At 57.3% G+C, this 15037-nt stretch overlaps 1 protein-coding gene across 1 annotated transcript in view; it reads right to left on the bottom strand.

The window, feature by feature from the left end:
* The window catches only part of Tcerg1l (transcription elongation regulator 1-like), a 165100-nt gene that overhangs the window by 97706 nt on the left and 52357 nt on the right, over positions 1-15037 (bottom strand). Inside the window, exon 6 of the mRNA XM_013021878.1 lies at positions 9211-9402. Coding sequence (XP_012877332.1) covers positions 9211-9402 — 192 coding nt within the window. The remainder of the gene's footprint in view (positions 1-9210; positions 9403-15037) is intronic.

Here is a 15037-nt window from a genome sequence, read left to right as displayed (position 1 = left end):
TGGTGACAGTCATGATGGTGGTGACAGTCATGATGGTGACAGTCATGATGGTGACAGTCATGATGGTGGTACAGTCATGATAGTGACAGTCATGATGGTGACAGTCATGATGGTGACAGTCATGATGATGGTGACAGTCATGATGGTGCAGTCATGATGGCAGTCATAGTCATGATGGTGGTGCAGTCACGATGGTGGTGACAGTCATAATGGTGACAGTCATGATGGTGGTACAGTCATGATGGTGGTGACAGTCATGATGGCGGTGACAGACATGACGGTGGTGACAGTCATGATGATGGTGACAGTCATGATGGTGGTGCAGTCATGATGGTGACAGTCATGATGGTGACAGACATGATGGTGACAGACATGATGATGACAGTCATGATGGTGGTGACAGTCATGATGATGATGACAGTCATGATGGTGGTTACAGTCATGATGATGGTGACAGTCATGATGGTGACAGTCATGATGATGGTGACAGTCATGATGGTGGTGATAGTCATGATGGCGGTGACAGACATGACGGTGGTGACAGTCATGATGGCGGTGCAGTCATGATGGTTACAGTCATGATGGTGACAGACATGATGGTGACAGTCATGATGGTGACAGTCATTATGGTGACAGACATGATGGTGACAGTCATGATGGCGGTGACAGTCATGATGACGGTGCAGTCATGATGGTGGTGATAGTCATGATGGCAGTCATGGTGATGAGGGGAGAAAATCTCACCGTGTGAAAATGTGTGGCCCAGGGCACCGTGCCCGCGACATGCCCTCACGCATGGGCTGACTCCCCACATCGCAATCCTGCCCGTGGTGATGAGGGAGAATCTCCTATCATCTGAGAAGGCCAGCCGTGCCCGTGACATGCCCTCACACATGGGCTGACTCACTCCACGTCGAGATCCTGCCTGTGGCTTGTGGGTTACCCACTTCCTTGTGTTTCTCCCAGGGATCCCTGCCCCACTGACAGAGGCCGGAGCCGTCCCCGGACAGTCTGGTCAAGCTGCGGGGATTGGAGCTCCAGGATCGGTCAGAGCCAGCAGAGCCCAGCGACTCCTTCCCACAGAGCCACTGTGCGGGGCCCGGGGATGGGAGGTGGTCTGGGAAGCGGACTGCCTGCTGCCACTGTGTTAACCAGAGCGCTCCCCTCGATGCCTGTACCCTTCTCCTCCTCCAGAAGAGACGCCCAGGGGAGCCCGGACACCAACCCAGGCTCCAGGCCTCGAGGCCGCTGTTTGTAAACCTCCAAAGGCATCGGCAAGAAATTTCACAATGACCTGGAGATGTACCTCAATTGAGCATTGTTGGAACTAATCCGTGTGACAGACAGCTCGCTCTTGCCTTCTCTGTCCCGGGTGGGATGTTTACTCGTTAGGATCTGCAGTACTCTTCCCTCACGTTCTTTCTGTAACAATCTACATGAGTAACAGCATGTAGCTTTGCACACTTCCCTCACCAGGCAATGCCCCATGCAGAGTGCTGAAGGAAAATGGGAATGTAAGATACAAGTCGTACACCACAAAATTCCTCCATTTAGAAGGTGCAGGCCAGTGATTTTCACTAGTCACAAAGCGTAATTGATTTCTGAACATTTCATCCCCCGTTCCCAGGCCTCCGTCACCCACCAACCTTTCCCTTCCAACACTGCTCCTGAGGCAAATGATCATTTACTGTCTTTTACTTAGCATAGAGTTTCCAAAGTTCACACGTATCACAGGTACTCCGTTCCCTTTGGTTATCAAGTAATACTGCGCAGTGTGGAACAGCCATGCTTAATTTATCCACTCAGCAGCTGACAGACATCTGAGCTGTCTGCCCGCCTTGGCGGCCATGAGCTCGGCTGCGGAGGTGTGTTTCTGGGTCTTGCAGGTATTTGCCTAGCAGTGGAGCTGCCTGGTCCTCTGCAGCTCTATCTGGGGGCCTGCCAGGCGGGTTCTCGCAGTGGCTGGGCCAGTGTCCACTCCCACCAGCCTTGTGAGTTGATTTCTCCTCCCTTCACCAGTACTTGTCATTGGCCATCTTTTTTATCTAGCTACTTAGAGGGAGTGAGGTTGATTTGCATTTTGTTCATGACCAAGGATGCTGAACTCTTTTCTTGTGCCGGCTGACCACTGCATGTCTTCTTTGGAAAATATCGATTCCCAGCCTTTACTACTTATTAATTGGTTGCTTGTCTTGCATGTGTTCGTTTACTACATCCAAATGAACCTTTCTTAGACCGCATAAGCCTGGCTGTGGCATCTGTCATGCAAAGCGGATGGCCCTGCGGTGGCCACAGGGCTCAGTGGCCGGATCCACTCTGGGAACGAGGGCTGGCCCTCAGGAGATAGTGACTAACTAGGTCATGCTGACAAGGGCCAGTAATGGCAAGAGGAAGAATGCCACACTGGGATTTAGCAAAGTGGAAGTTACTGGTGACCGCCAATGCCTGCCAGGACTTTGCTGAAAAGAAAGTAGGAGAGATTCTGATTGACCAGCAGATGCTTCATTTGGGGGACTCTTCATATTGTGACAAGAAGAGGGGTCAGATGAGCCCCGGACCTGGCTCCTGCATCTGATGCCCTGTGGTCAGTGGTAGTCCCCCGGCCCCTCGACATTATTCTTGACTCTGGGTTTCTCTCCCACCACACACACTCTGCCTTCCAGCTCTGCCTGTACTTTCACATCCGATCCAAAATCTGACCACTCTAAACACCACCATCATCCAAGCCTCTTGTTTAGCTACTGCCACACAACCTTGCCCAGTTCACTGGGCATGACGTCCCAAGACCTGCCTGGCTGTCGCAGCCTGGCTAACAGGTTCAAGCATGGGCACAGTCCAGACACGGCGCCAGCAGCTCACCTTGACACCCCCACTGTGCACCCTCCCTGGAAGGGCCGCGGCACCTCCAGTGCCACCTCCCACCCTCTCATTTTACCAGTCAGGAAGGCAGAGTAAGGACAGGAGATTGAGCAAGCGCTCCACCCTGCTGCCCAGCCCCTCTCCTGCCCGAGCCCGGCATGGCAGGGCTTCACACGCAGCCGTCCTCTGCTCCTCACAGGCCTGGAGCTCACTCTTAATACTGGGCCTCCTCCATTCCCACACCCCAGCCATGGATCTGCTGATGTGTTCTTCCCCCCAGAGGCCGCCTTCTTCCTTCAGAAGGCCACTGGGCTACTCTCCACCCTCCATCCCATGGCCAGATGCAGAGTCACAATACTCCTCAGCCTCGGCGACTCGGTTACCCATTGTCAACTCCCCCTCCCGGCACAGGCCTGGCCAGGGTGTCACCCACTCCTCCAGGAGAATGGTGGCACAGGGTGAGATTCCTTGAGGGACAGCCTAGGACCTCGGGTCTCCAGCCCCACGCAGAGCCACCTGCTGCCACACAACTGCCCCTCACCACTGGACGTCCCGGGCCGTGTCCAGGGATGCCCCGTAGCACCTCAGCTATGAGAATGGCCAGGTCCCCCATGTCCAGGGATGCCCCGTAGCACCTCAGCTATGAGGATGGCCAGGTCCCCTGTGTCCAGGGATGCCCCATAGCTATGAGGATGGCCAGGTCCCCTGTGTCCAGGGGTGCCCCGTAGCCCCATAACTATGAGAATGGCAAGGTCCCCCGTGTCCAGGGATGCCCTGTAACCCCGTAGCTATGAGGATGGCCAGGTCCTCCGAGTCCAGGGATGCCCCATAGCACTTCAGCTATGAGGATGGCCAGGTCCCTCATGTCCAGGGATGCTCCGTAACCCCGTAGCTATGAGGATGGCCAGGTCCCCCGTGTCCAGGGATGCCCCATAGCCCTGTAGCTATGAGGATGGCCGTTGAGCTTTAGGGAGGGTGGACCACAACACAACAGAGCTTGTCCTGCTTTGGTCCCTGGCTCTGGCCCAGGTCTGTGGCAGAATCAGCTGTCTGAAACACTTCCCATCTGTGCATTGCAAAGGCTCTTCCTGTGACTCCCAGGGCCCGTGCTCTGCCCGGGGCTGTGTCTGACTGAGGGCCTTGGCCTGGGCAAGAAGCAGAAACACCAGGTCTTGCCCTGAGCAAACACAAGTGGGACTTAGTGGACCAGACTTGCTCTTCCTCTCCTTGACTGAAGCACATGGAAGAATGTTTGGCCTTGTTTGAGTTCCCAGACGCCCCCAAGCCCACCGCCCCAGGGTGCTACGCCCTGTGGGGCGCTGAGTCTGCTCTGCCCTCACCCCAAGCCCTCTTCTGGAATGTGCTCCAGGCCAGCTCTCAGCAGGACTGACCATCCCCAGGGAGGGGCGGAAGTGCCCAGGAGAAGACCCAGGCCTCTGACCCTGTGCTGGCTCCTGCTAGGAGGGGCTGCGTGCTCTGTGCGCTCCAGGGAGCACCCAGACCCCTGCTCTGAAGGATGTGGATGGTGGGAAGGACATGGGAGAGGTGGGTGGCTGCCTGATTCACTAAGTGGGAGGAGGAAGGAAACCATTTATTTAAAAACAGTCTGATTTTGCTCAAGGCTGCATTTTCTCAGCAGGTTTAAGCCCGTGGTTAGGACCACAGCAGACGCATCCCGGTTATGAGACTCACAGCAGAGGCGGTGGCTGGAAAGGCTTCCCGCGGCCCCTCACTGGGCTCCAGGCCCCAGCGCCCTGCGCGCTGCTCCCCAGCGCTGTCTGCCTCCCCCAGAGGACGATCACCCTTCCAGCCACACGAATAATCCCTCACGTCCTGCAGCAGGAGAGGCACGGGGGACCATGCAATGGCCTCTCTCTCTTGGAAAAGATGTAAGCATCCTTCCCAGTGTGCTTAGCTGCTGGAGTGCCGTCACAACCCGAGGTGGCTTCTCAGGCCACCTCCCGGACCCGCTCACAAAGCACCAAGAGCAAGCCTCACGGGCATGCCTGCTCCCAGCGGAGGGCCTGGCTGATCAGGAGAAGGCAAAGGCTTTCTCCTTCCCATTGACGTAATGCCCCTCCTCCCGAGCCCTCGCAGGAAGCCAAACATTGAGTATAGCAAAGGAGAGCAAGGGAACAGAGAACAACACTCCGTGCTTGCTCAGACACTGTTCAAACACAAGCCTCCTCCCAGCAAAGATGGCTCTGCGTACAAAACCAGCACACACCTGCTGAGGCGGTGAGCGAGGAGGGGCAATGGAGTGGGCAGGAAGAAGGGAGTAAGCAAACCAGATCCCGCACAGCCAGGAAAGCAACACACACCACGATGCGACGTGCTGCAGCTCTCACACACAGAGCTCATATGCCTGTGTCGTGGAACCTGCTTCTCTGACTGAGCTCCGGGAGTAGCCAGTGGCCATCAGTTCCCAGGGACTTTTGTCCCTAAAGTTCTTAGAACTAATGAAAGTGTCAGCACCTGCCAGGCTAGCCGCATGATTCCCAGTCCCTCTGCCGGGAGAAAGCCACAGCGTTGGTGTGTGGCTCCCACTTGGTAGCCATTCTGGCATTTCCCACTTGTGGCCTGAGGGCCACTCAGGACACATGCCCAAGACTGGTATCGCTGTCATAGGCATTCTGTTTTTTATTTTATTTTATTTTTTGTCGGTCATGGGGCTTGAACTCAAGGCTTGGGTGCTGTCCCTGTGCTCTTCAGCTCAAGGCGAGCACTCTACCGCTTGAGCCACAGCGCCACTTCCAGTTTTCTAGTGGTTTATTGGAGATAAGAGTCTCGCGGACTTTTCTGCCCAGGCTGGCTTTGAACTGCAATCCTCAGGTCTCCCTGAGTGGCTAGGATGACAGGCGTGAGCCACCAGCTCATGCTGTATGGAAGCACAGAGGACATGGAGTGGCCAAAGCAATCACGTAAAACACAAATAAAAAGGTTGGTGGTATCACAATAGCAGATTTCAAATTATACTACAAAGTCATAATAACAAAAACACCATGGTTTTAGCACAAAACTAGACCCAAAGGCTGGTGGAACAGATTTTACAAGACCAGAAGTCCATCTCCCCTCCCCCCCTCCCTGCCACCCGCAAAGCTGGGATTACAGGCTGCGCTCAAACCTAAACACGAGTTAAATGTGCTTGTCCAGACCATTTCAGGGCCACAGGCAGCTGACCAGTCGTTAGAAATGCACAGTCTTTCTCTTACGAGGCAGTCAGCTGAGTTCCTGGCACTCTGGACCGTAATTATGATGTCACCGTGTTAGTGCCTCTGTCTTTGGAACCCTCTAAATGTGAAGAGTACTGGGCCATTCTGGAATATAGAGGAGGAGGAATCAACGGGTGGAGAAGAAAGCCGGGCGTGTTTCGTCCCCATGGCTGGTGGCCTGTGCCACCAGATCGCAGCCGCTGCGTCGGCCCTGGTGTGGGAAGGTGGCAGGCCCTTGAACAGAGGCGTTCTGGCTTCCAGACTTGTAACTTGTCCCGCGTCTTGGCTGGCAAGTCACCGCCAGAACAAGAATGGAGTCAGCCCCCAGCTGTTCTGAGGGAGGACAGCGTGTTAAATCCGAACCATTAAAGACTTGCAAAGGCAAAGGAACAGGTGGCGAATGGTCTCCATGGCAGATGGCGCTTTTTAATACTGGTATTTGATAGTAATTCTCAGAACGAGACACCATAAGCACTCACTCACTTTTCACCTTCCTGACTTCACTGCTGAAGAGATGCAAGGCGTAGATCCCACACTCCTCCACCCCGTCGGGGTGACCCTGGAGTTCTGCCATCTCTCTGGCTTCCTCCACCTTACCCTTCCTGGCACAGCATCTGAGCAGAACACCGTCCATCAGCTGCATCCCAGGGGGCCCCGGAGCCCACGGTTGCTCTTGTCCACAAATCCTCCCACTTGGCTTTTCCTGATGAGCATCCTGTACCCCAGTGCTGCTTTACCGCCTGCCGCCCAACAGTGATGGGCAAGGCCTTCCTCCTCAGCACTTCATCCAGCCGTCCCATCCCCACAGCCCACCCATGTCTAACCATGAGCCTGCCCCCCACCCTCTTCATCTGGGTCCAGGTGTGGACAGGAAAGAGACAGCATTAAAGACTATGCAAATGAACAGAGGGCCCTGACCTGTCCCTCGGTGAGGACAGTGGTTCTGTGTGAGGGGTGTGAAGCGTGTGGAGGACCCGTGTTTCATGCAGGTGGAGCAGGAGAGAAAGACCTGGCCCTGCAGATGATGGGGGGGGGGTCCTGCTCAGAAGAGGATGGGAGTGTGGACAGGCTGTCCTGAACTCGGGGCTGCCAGCACCCAGCCTGTGGAAAGCAGCAGGCTTCGGCCGCGTGCACTGTGGAAGGAGACAGCTCCCATGGCCTCCTGGGAGCAAGGCCCTCCGTGGACTGGCAGCAATTCCTAGAACCCTGGCCTATCTCAGCCTCCCGAGGAGCTAGGATCTCTGATCTGAGTCACTGTGCTCTGCTCCCTTTTGAAGGAGAGGGAGGATGGATGGCCCCTGCCAGGCTGCTCAGTAGGCGCAGGACAACGAGCAGCTCCCTAGAAAACGCCAGGGTTGCCTGCACAAGACCCCATCCCAACCAGTTAAAAACCGGACACAATGCCTTGTGCCTGTCATTCCAGTGTATGGAAATCACAAATAGGAGGATCGCACACCTCCTACGCCTCTACAGCAGATTCCAGGACCCCAGGACCAGAGGGCAACACCTCCCAAAGGAGATCAGACGCCGGCACCGGCCACACACACCGGCAGCAGCTGGACTGAGCCCAGCTCGGGCTGTCTTGGTCCTGACTCAATTCTGTCTGTGTTTCTGCTCCGCCTCGCCCTCCTCTCCACAGCGGGGCTGGCAGCTGCGATGGCCAGCACCAGCAGCTGTGAGACCGACAGCAACAACTTCCGTCTTCTCCCAAACGCTCAAAGTCACCACAGGAGAAGACGCCAAGTCTTGCATCATTTCTCAAATCACATGGCACACGTACGGCAGAGGGCCCTGCGGTGCACAGAGCCTGGGTCTGAGGTGAATTTTCTGGGGACACCCTGGTGTTACCCTCCTAAAGTAAGAGGGTAGGCAGGTTTTCAGCCAAGCCTGAAGGAGGGCACCCCCCCAGACCACAGTGTATTCACATTCTTCCCCATCATACCAACATGCCAAGAAGGAAATAAGATTGTGTTGTGGAGAATACAATATCCTGTTGATTGACCAATGCATCAAGCCAGTACAAAAGTGCCAATTCCAAAGGCTTGGAGTGGAACACAACTGCACTAGGTTTGCCAGAATCCAGGTCAACACACAGAACACACACAGGGACTCGGAAGTGGCAAGCACGGGTTGTTTATCCTTCTATCATAATGTGTGTGTGTGTGAGAGAGAGAGAGAGAGAGAGAGAAAGGCAGAGAGAGAGAGAGAGAGTGCAAGGGGAAGAGGGAGGGAGGGAGGGGGGAGGAAGAGAGCACGTTTACCCACCATGCTCAGGATCATAGGTGTTTGGATTTCAGATATTCTCAGATTTTGAGGGTCTTGGGGTAGGGTACCTGGATCTTACATGAAGTTCGTTGGTTTCACAGATGCATTGCTCACATAGGCTGATGACAATTTTACATAATATTTGTAATAACTTTGGGTAGGAAGCAAAGTGAAAGGTGTGGGATTTACTTGTTACCTCAAGGTAGAGCTGGGAAAGTCTGGGGTTTGGGAGCTTGGCGTGGACAAATTGTCTTCCACGGGATTTCTACGAACGTGTTACTCTATCACGTGAACAGCTCCAGCCAAAATAGCAGCAGCCCTCACGGGAGTGGAGGATACTCCACAACCTTCCAGACTCATGTTGCCATTATGGATATAGCTGGATAGAGCACCAGCATCAAAGAGACACGCAGGACACGAGGCGCGGCTCCGGCCACAGGCAGACACGACCAGCAGTGAGACCCCCTCTGCTTCCCCCTGACCCCCACCCACCGACTTCTGCTCCTCCCGGAAGGCCCAGCTCCTCCTGGTCCAAGCCCGGCACAGCTCCCATTGCTGCCTGGGATGGGCACAACACACCGTGTGCTCAGCACGGCTGTCCTAGGACAGGGAGCTGGGGTCGGGCGGGGCTCACATCTCTGGAGGGCCCTCTCGTCTCCCACACGCTCTGCATGAGAGAATGACCAAGCTCCCAGCATCAAGCCAGGGGCCATGGCTCAGGTGGCCTTGGGAATTGCAAGCAACCCCCTTTCCGGGAGCAGGGTACAGCCATCCCAGTGCCAGGACCAGGTGGCAGGGACCAGGAGCCAAGGCCCGAGGCCACTTGCCCGCCTCGCTCGCCAACTGCAGATTCTGGACACAGCACGCGGCCTACCTGAGAAGGGGGCTGTCCGGAGGGGTATTTTGATGGGCGCCAAGGTCAGGAAATGGCATGGCTGCACGCAGGAAGGGGACAGGTCCCGGAGTCCCTCGGGGTCCACAGTGACCATGGCAGTGGCGGCGGCGGCTGCAGCGATGGCAATGGTGGGACTGTGGTTGATCGGCTTAAAGCTCTTAGGACAGGCACCTGTGGGAGAGGAGCACAAGGTCAGCGTGGACAGCAGTGTGCACATGACAGAGGTCAGCATGGACAGCAGTGTGCACATGACAGAGGTCAGCGTGGACGGCAGTGTGCACATGACAGAGGTCAGCGCGGACAGCAGTGTGCACATGACAGAGGTCAGCATGGACAGCAGTGTGCACATGACAGAGGTCAGCGTGGACAGCAGTGTGCATGTATGACAGAGGTCAGCATGGACGGCAGTGTGCACATGACAGAGGTCAGCGTGGACGGCAGTGTGCATATATGACAGAGGTCAGCATGGACGGCAGTGTGCACATGACAGAGGTCAGCGTGGACAGCAGTGTGCATGTATGACAGAGGTCAGCATGGACGGCAGTGTGCACATGACAGAGGTCAGCATGGACAGCAGTGTGCACATGACAGAGGTCAGCGTGGACGGCAGTGTGCATATATGACAGAGGTCAGCATGGACGGCAGTGTACACATGACAGAGGTCAGCGTGGACGGCAGTGTGCACATGATAGAGGTCAGCGCGGACGGTGGTGTGCACATGACAGAGGTCAGCGTGGACAGCAGTGTGCACATGACAGAGGTCAGCTTGGACAACAGTGTGCACATGACAGAGGTCAGCATGGACAGCAGTGTGCACATGACAGAGGTCAGCATGGACGGCAGTGTGCACATGACAGAGGTCAGCGTGGACAGCAGTGTGCATGTATGACAGAGGTCAGCGTGGACAACAGTGTGCACATGGCAGAGGTCAGCGTGGACAGCAGTGTGCACATGACAGAGGTCAGCGTGGATGGCAGTGTGCACATGACAGAGGTCAGCACGGACAGCAGTGTGCACATGACAGAGTTCAGCGTGGGCGGCAGTGTGCATGTATGACAGAGGTCAGCGTGGACAGCGGTGTGCACATGACAGAGGTCAGCACGGATGGCAGTGTGCACATGGCAGAGGTCAGCGTGGACAGTGGTGTGCACATGACGGAGGTCAGTGTGGACAGCGGTGTGCACATGACAGAGGTCAGCGTGGACAGTGGTGTGCATGCACACCCTGTCATGGCTCCTCCCCCTGTGTCATGGCTCCTCCCCCTATGGTATGGCTCCTCCCTTCATCATGGCTCTTCCCCCTGTGTCACTGCCCCTCCCCACATCATGGCCCCTCCCAGTGTCATGGCTCCTCCCCGGCATCATGGCTCCTCCCCCTGCATCATGGCTCCTCCCCTGCATCATGACTCCTCCCCCTGGGCGGGTCTATCCCAAGGGAGGGACAAGCTCTAGCCATTTGGTTTGCTCGCACTGTAACTGTCTGCTCTGATTCCTGGCAGTTCTGCTAGCCCCGGCTCTGCTGCCTCCCTGCCTCACCTTCCTGAGCACAGCATGGACTCACTGACACCCTAAGAATTCATCTAGACCAGCCGTGACTGCCGTTTAACATGAAGGTGACCTGTGATAGGCACCAAGTGATAGGAAAGGTAACTCAGAGTATCTTAAGAAAAACACAACAAGGAAGGTGAACGTCTTGTAGATCAAAGTGTGAAAATATTTTTATCACCATGTGAATTTTGTTGCCCAAACCATCTGTCAACTAAAATGAAAAATAAAGACGCCTTGTTTTAGTCTGCCTTAAAAATGACTTGGAAAGGTCATTTCTAACCTGCCTATAAAATCACAACGCTCTCCCACCAGGAGAATAAATAGCCCAACGAATGCATGAACACATGAATAGTTTTCAAAAGAAAAAATACAAATGGCTAAGAAATATATGAAGAAATGTTCACCACCCTTAGCAATAATGGAAATGCAAATCCAAGCCACAGAAAGACTGCTCACTTCAGCCAGAGCAGCGGTCCCCAAGGAAACCACGCAGAGGAGTCACGTTTGGGATGGGGCTGAGCACTGGAGGCCAGCGGTCAAGGGACATTATATGCTATAGGCGGAGGTCAAAGAAATCCTCCAGTGTAGCTAACTGATGCTAATAAAAAACAAACACAAAGAAAACAATCATTGCTGGCAAGGGCTTGGAAAAAGGGACAGGAAGTGTATACAGGGTTGGTGGAGTGTCAATAGTGCAGCCATTATAGAATCAGCACAAAAGTTCCGTACAAGCCTAAACACAGAGCCACCTCCAGTCCTGCCCTGCCACTCGCGTCCATACGTCCCCAGGACTGTAAGGCAGCATGCAGCAGAGAGACCCACACGCCCACACTGCGCCACTGTAGGCCATGGGTCCAGAGGTGCCCGTCCACTTCTCAATGGGTAAAGAAAATGTGGTGTATGCACACCTGTGGGGTATCATTCAACCACAAAGAAGGAAGTGATGCTCTATAGGAAAATGGACAGAACATGCACCATCATGTTAAGTGACGAATGCCACAAAAAGACAAATGTCATGTTCTCTCTGGTAAGTGAAACAAAGCGCTAAGGAATGTGAGAGGCTCTCCACGAGGGTGGACGCACCTGCAGGAGAGAAGAGAAGAAGGAAAGGGATGTGTGGATAGGGGCGGAATTGACGCAGGCATGAAAATAGAGCAAAACTGCTGGAATTGCTGGACACAGCAAAGGGTGGGCGGCGAGGTCGAGGAGAGGGGTGTTGCTGAGAACACTGTGTGCATGTACAGAAACCCCTCAGCTCTGGAGCTGAGAGAGCGCCGCGGCCGTGAGCAGACAGCGTCCTGGGGTACATGCTGCGCTGCCCTTCTGCCAGGAAGTCAGAGGCCCCGTGCCAGCCCAGGGCCCAGCTGCCCCGCTGAGATCATCCTCCAAAGCCCCAAAGCCAAGTTTGGAAGGCGAGCCAGCACTCAACAAATTGTGTCCACTGATAAATAATGATAGTAACTCGCTTTCCTCCAAGGACTTCAGAAAATCCCTTAGTTGAGTAAATAAACAGCTCGATAAGATAGGTCCAACCAAAAAAAAGCAGAAATCCTGCTAAGCCAGCTACACGATAAGCCAGAGAAGGACCCGGGAGGTTTGCTCCCAGAATCAAGGTTTTAAGCAAAACAGTCAGGAAGCCTGTGTTTTCCTGAAGGGGCCAGGGCAGGGTGGGGGCGGGGCTCACAGAGCCACGGGAGGGGGAGGGTGGGGGGGTGGGGGGGAGGGGGGTGCCCCTGCTGCCCTGGGAGACTCCCCCTCCCCCTCTCCTCCCAAACAAAGCGGTCATGTGGGCATGTCCTAGTCCAAGTGAGACCTCCGACGGCCATGGAGGAGACCTGGCTGCACCCACGGCAGAGGAGCAAGGCGCGGTGCGCCCAGGACCCTCCCACGCGGCCATCATGGCTACAGGACTGCCCACATGGCACTTCCCCGGAAGGACGAGCGGAGAATCCTGAGTGTCCAGACTCCACCCCGACCCAGGCCATGCGTCCACTCATTAAGAAGTCCACCAGGCTCTTCGTGGCCTGCCCTTGTGGGAGGCGCACTGGCCACGGGCCCTGCCAGTCCTGGGCCCACTGAGCAGCATGGACTCGCTTTCCCGGGACCGGACAGACAGGAGGGGAGCAGAGGGTTGCGTGTCTGCAGGCGGGTGCTGTGGGGCAGGCCGGGGTCTCAGAGGCTGCCGCCAGGCTCTCAGGGTCACGATGAGAACAAGCCGCCGCAGCGTGGACCTTCCGTCCCAGGCACGCTCTGGGCCTGGCAGGGCCTCGGCCAGGAAAGCCAGGGTCAGGAGGGAAACTGGTGGTGGACAGCCAGACCCTCACCCCAGCCCAGGCCTCCGCCCCTCTGCAGGAGGAGCAGAGTGTCCCAGGCTCTACGGGCCAGGCCTGGAGGCCCCGTCAGAATGATCGCCACCAGCTGCTGCTGAGAAGGGAGGTGCCACCGCTGCCCGGGAGGGTGGCCTCGTGGGCCCGCGTTAGCGGCATCGGCTCCGAGTGCGGCGTGCCAGGCGAACCTCACCGTGGCCGGTGCCAGTCCTCTTTCCCTGAGGACTGGGGAGCGTCAGCCGCCACGCTCTCTGTGCTGAGCCACACAGCAGAGAAGTAAACAACCAGTCCTCCGCCATGTCTGCTTAGCAAATGGCTTCAGCTCTGATGAAAATCCTGCAGGTGCGATTTCTCGCGACTGGTAATTATGTCTGCCAAGAATGACTGCTCAGGGCTGAGGCACGGGGCACACAGAACCCATGCAGGGCCGCTTCCTCCCGCTGGGCAGGCGCCCTGTGCCCTGGGTGTGGACGCCGGCCGAGGGAGGCCCCCAGGCCCGAGCCTCACTCCTTCCCTTCCCAGCCAAGGCTGCCCCATCTGTGGACCTGAAGCCAGGGCACCTGCGGCCTGGTGGCCCCATGCGGCAGCCGTGTTGGCTTCCTCTTGCTGCTCATTGTTCTGGCTGTTTCTGGAGAGAGCTGCCCGGTCCCTGGTACTGGTGCAATTCTGCATTAATGTGCCAAGGAGGTCAACCTGGGCTGGGCTGGATGGCGGGCCCAGCCCCACGCCGCCCCACCAGGTCCTCACCACACCGCCATCCCTTCACCATGCTGAGCGGATCTGCCTGCCCTTCCAGAGCCTGGCCCAGAGTTCCACATTCATGCAACCCCATGGCCGGCCGTTGGGAGGAGGACCCTTGGCAAACCCTCCTCTCCCGGGCTTGGGTGGAGGCTGAACTCTCAGCCAGCCTGCCAGCAGGAGGCACAGGCGCGGCCAGCACGACCCAGCTCTCCAAGATGGGGTCCGGGTCCCCTTCAGACTACAGCAGGCTCAGCAACCTTGCCTCGGTTTCCCTAGATAGGAAGTGGATAGTGCTCTTTAGAGATCCACACGGCGACCCCATGATGGGCCTGCACCACACCTCTGCCTCTTCCTCTGAGCCGCTCGGGGCCTCCATGGCCTCGAGCTCAGGATTCCCCCCTCCCCGCCCCCGGCACCGCATTGGGGCCTCCACGGCCTGGGTCTCAGGGTCCCCCCCCACTGCTCCGGGGCCTCCACGGCCTGGGTCTCAGGGTCCCCCCTCCACTGCTCCGGGGCCTCCACGGCCTGGGTCTCAGGGTCCCCCCCACCGCGGGGCCTCCACGGCCTGGGTCTCAGGGTCCCCCCCCACTGCTCCGGGGCCTCCACGGCCTGGGTCTCAGGGTCCCCCCCCCACCGCTCCGGGGCCTCCACGGCCTGGGTCTCAGGGTCCCCCCCACCGCTCCGGGGCCTCCACGGCCTGGGTCTCAGGGTCCCCCCTCCACTGCTCCGGGGCCTCCACGGCCTAGATCTCAGGGACCCCCCCACTGCTCTGGGGCCTCCACAGCCTGGGTCTCAGGGTCCCCCCCACTGCTCCGGGGCCTCCACGGCCTGGGTCTCAGGGTCCCCCCCCACTGCTCCGGGGCCTCCACAGCCTGGGTCTCAGGGTCCCCCCCCACTGCTCCAGGGCCTCCACGGCCTAGATCTCAGTCCCCCCTCCACTGCTCCGGGGCCTCCACGGCCTGGGTCTCAGGGTCCCCCCCACCGCTCCGGGGCCTCCACGGCCTGGGTCTCAGGGTCCCCCTCCACTGCTCTGGGGCCTCCACGGCCTGGGTCTCAGGGTCCCCCCCCACTGCTCCAGGGCCTCCACGGCCTGGGTCTCAGGGTCCCCCTCCACCGCTCCGGGGCCTCCACGGCCTGGGTCTCAGGGTCCCCCCCCACTGCTCCGGGGCCTCCACGGCCTGGGTCTCAGGG

Source organism: Dipodomys ordii, unplaced genomic scaffold (assembly GCF_000151885.1).
Source record: "Dipodomys ordii isolate 6190 unplaced genomic scaffold, Dord_2.0 Scaffold58, whole genome shotgun sequence".
Lineage (NCBI taxonomy): Eukaryota > Metazoa > Chordata > Mammalia > Rodentia > Heteromyidae > Dipodomys > Dipodomys ordii.
Note: the sequence above shows the minus strand (reverse complement) of the source record. Positions and strands in the feature narration are given on the sequence as shown.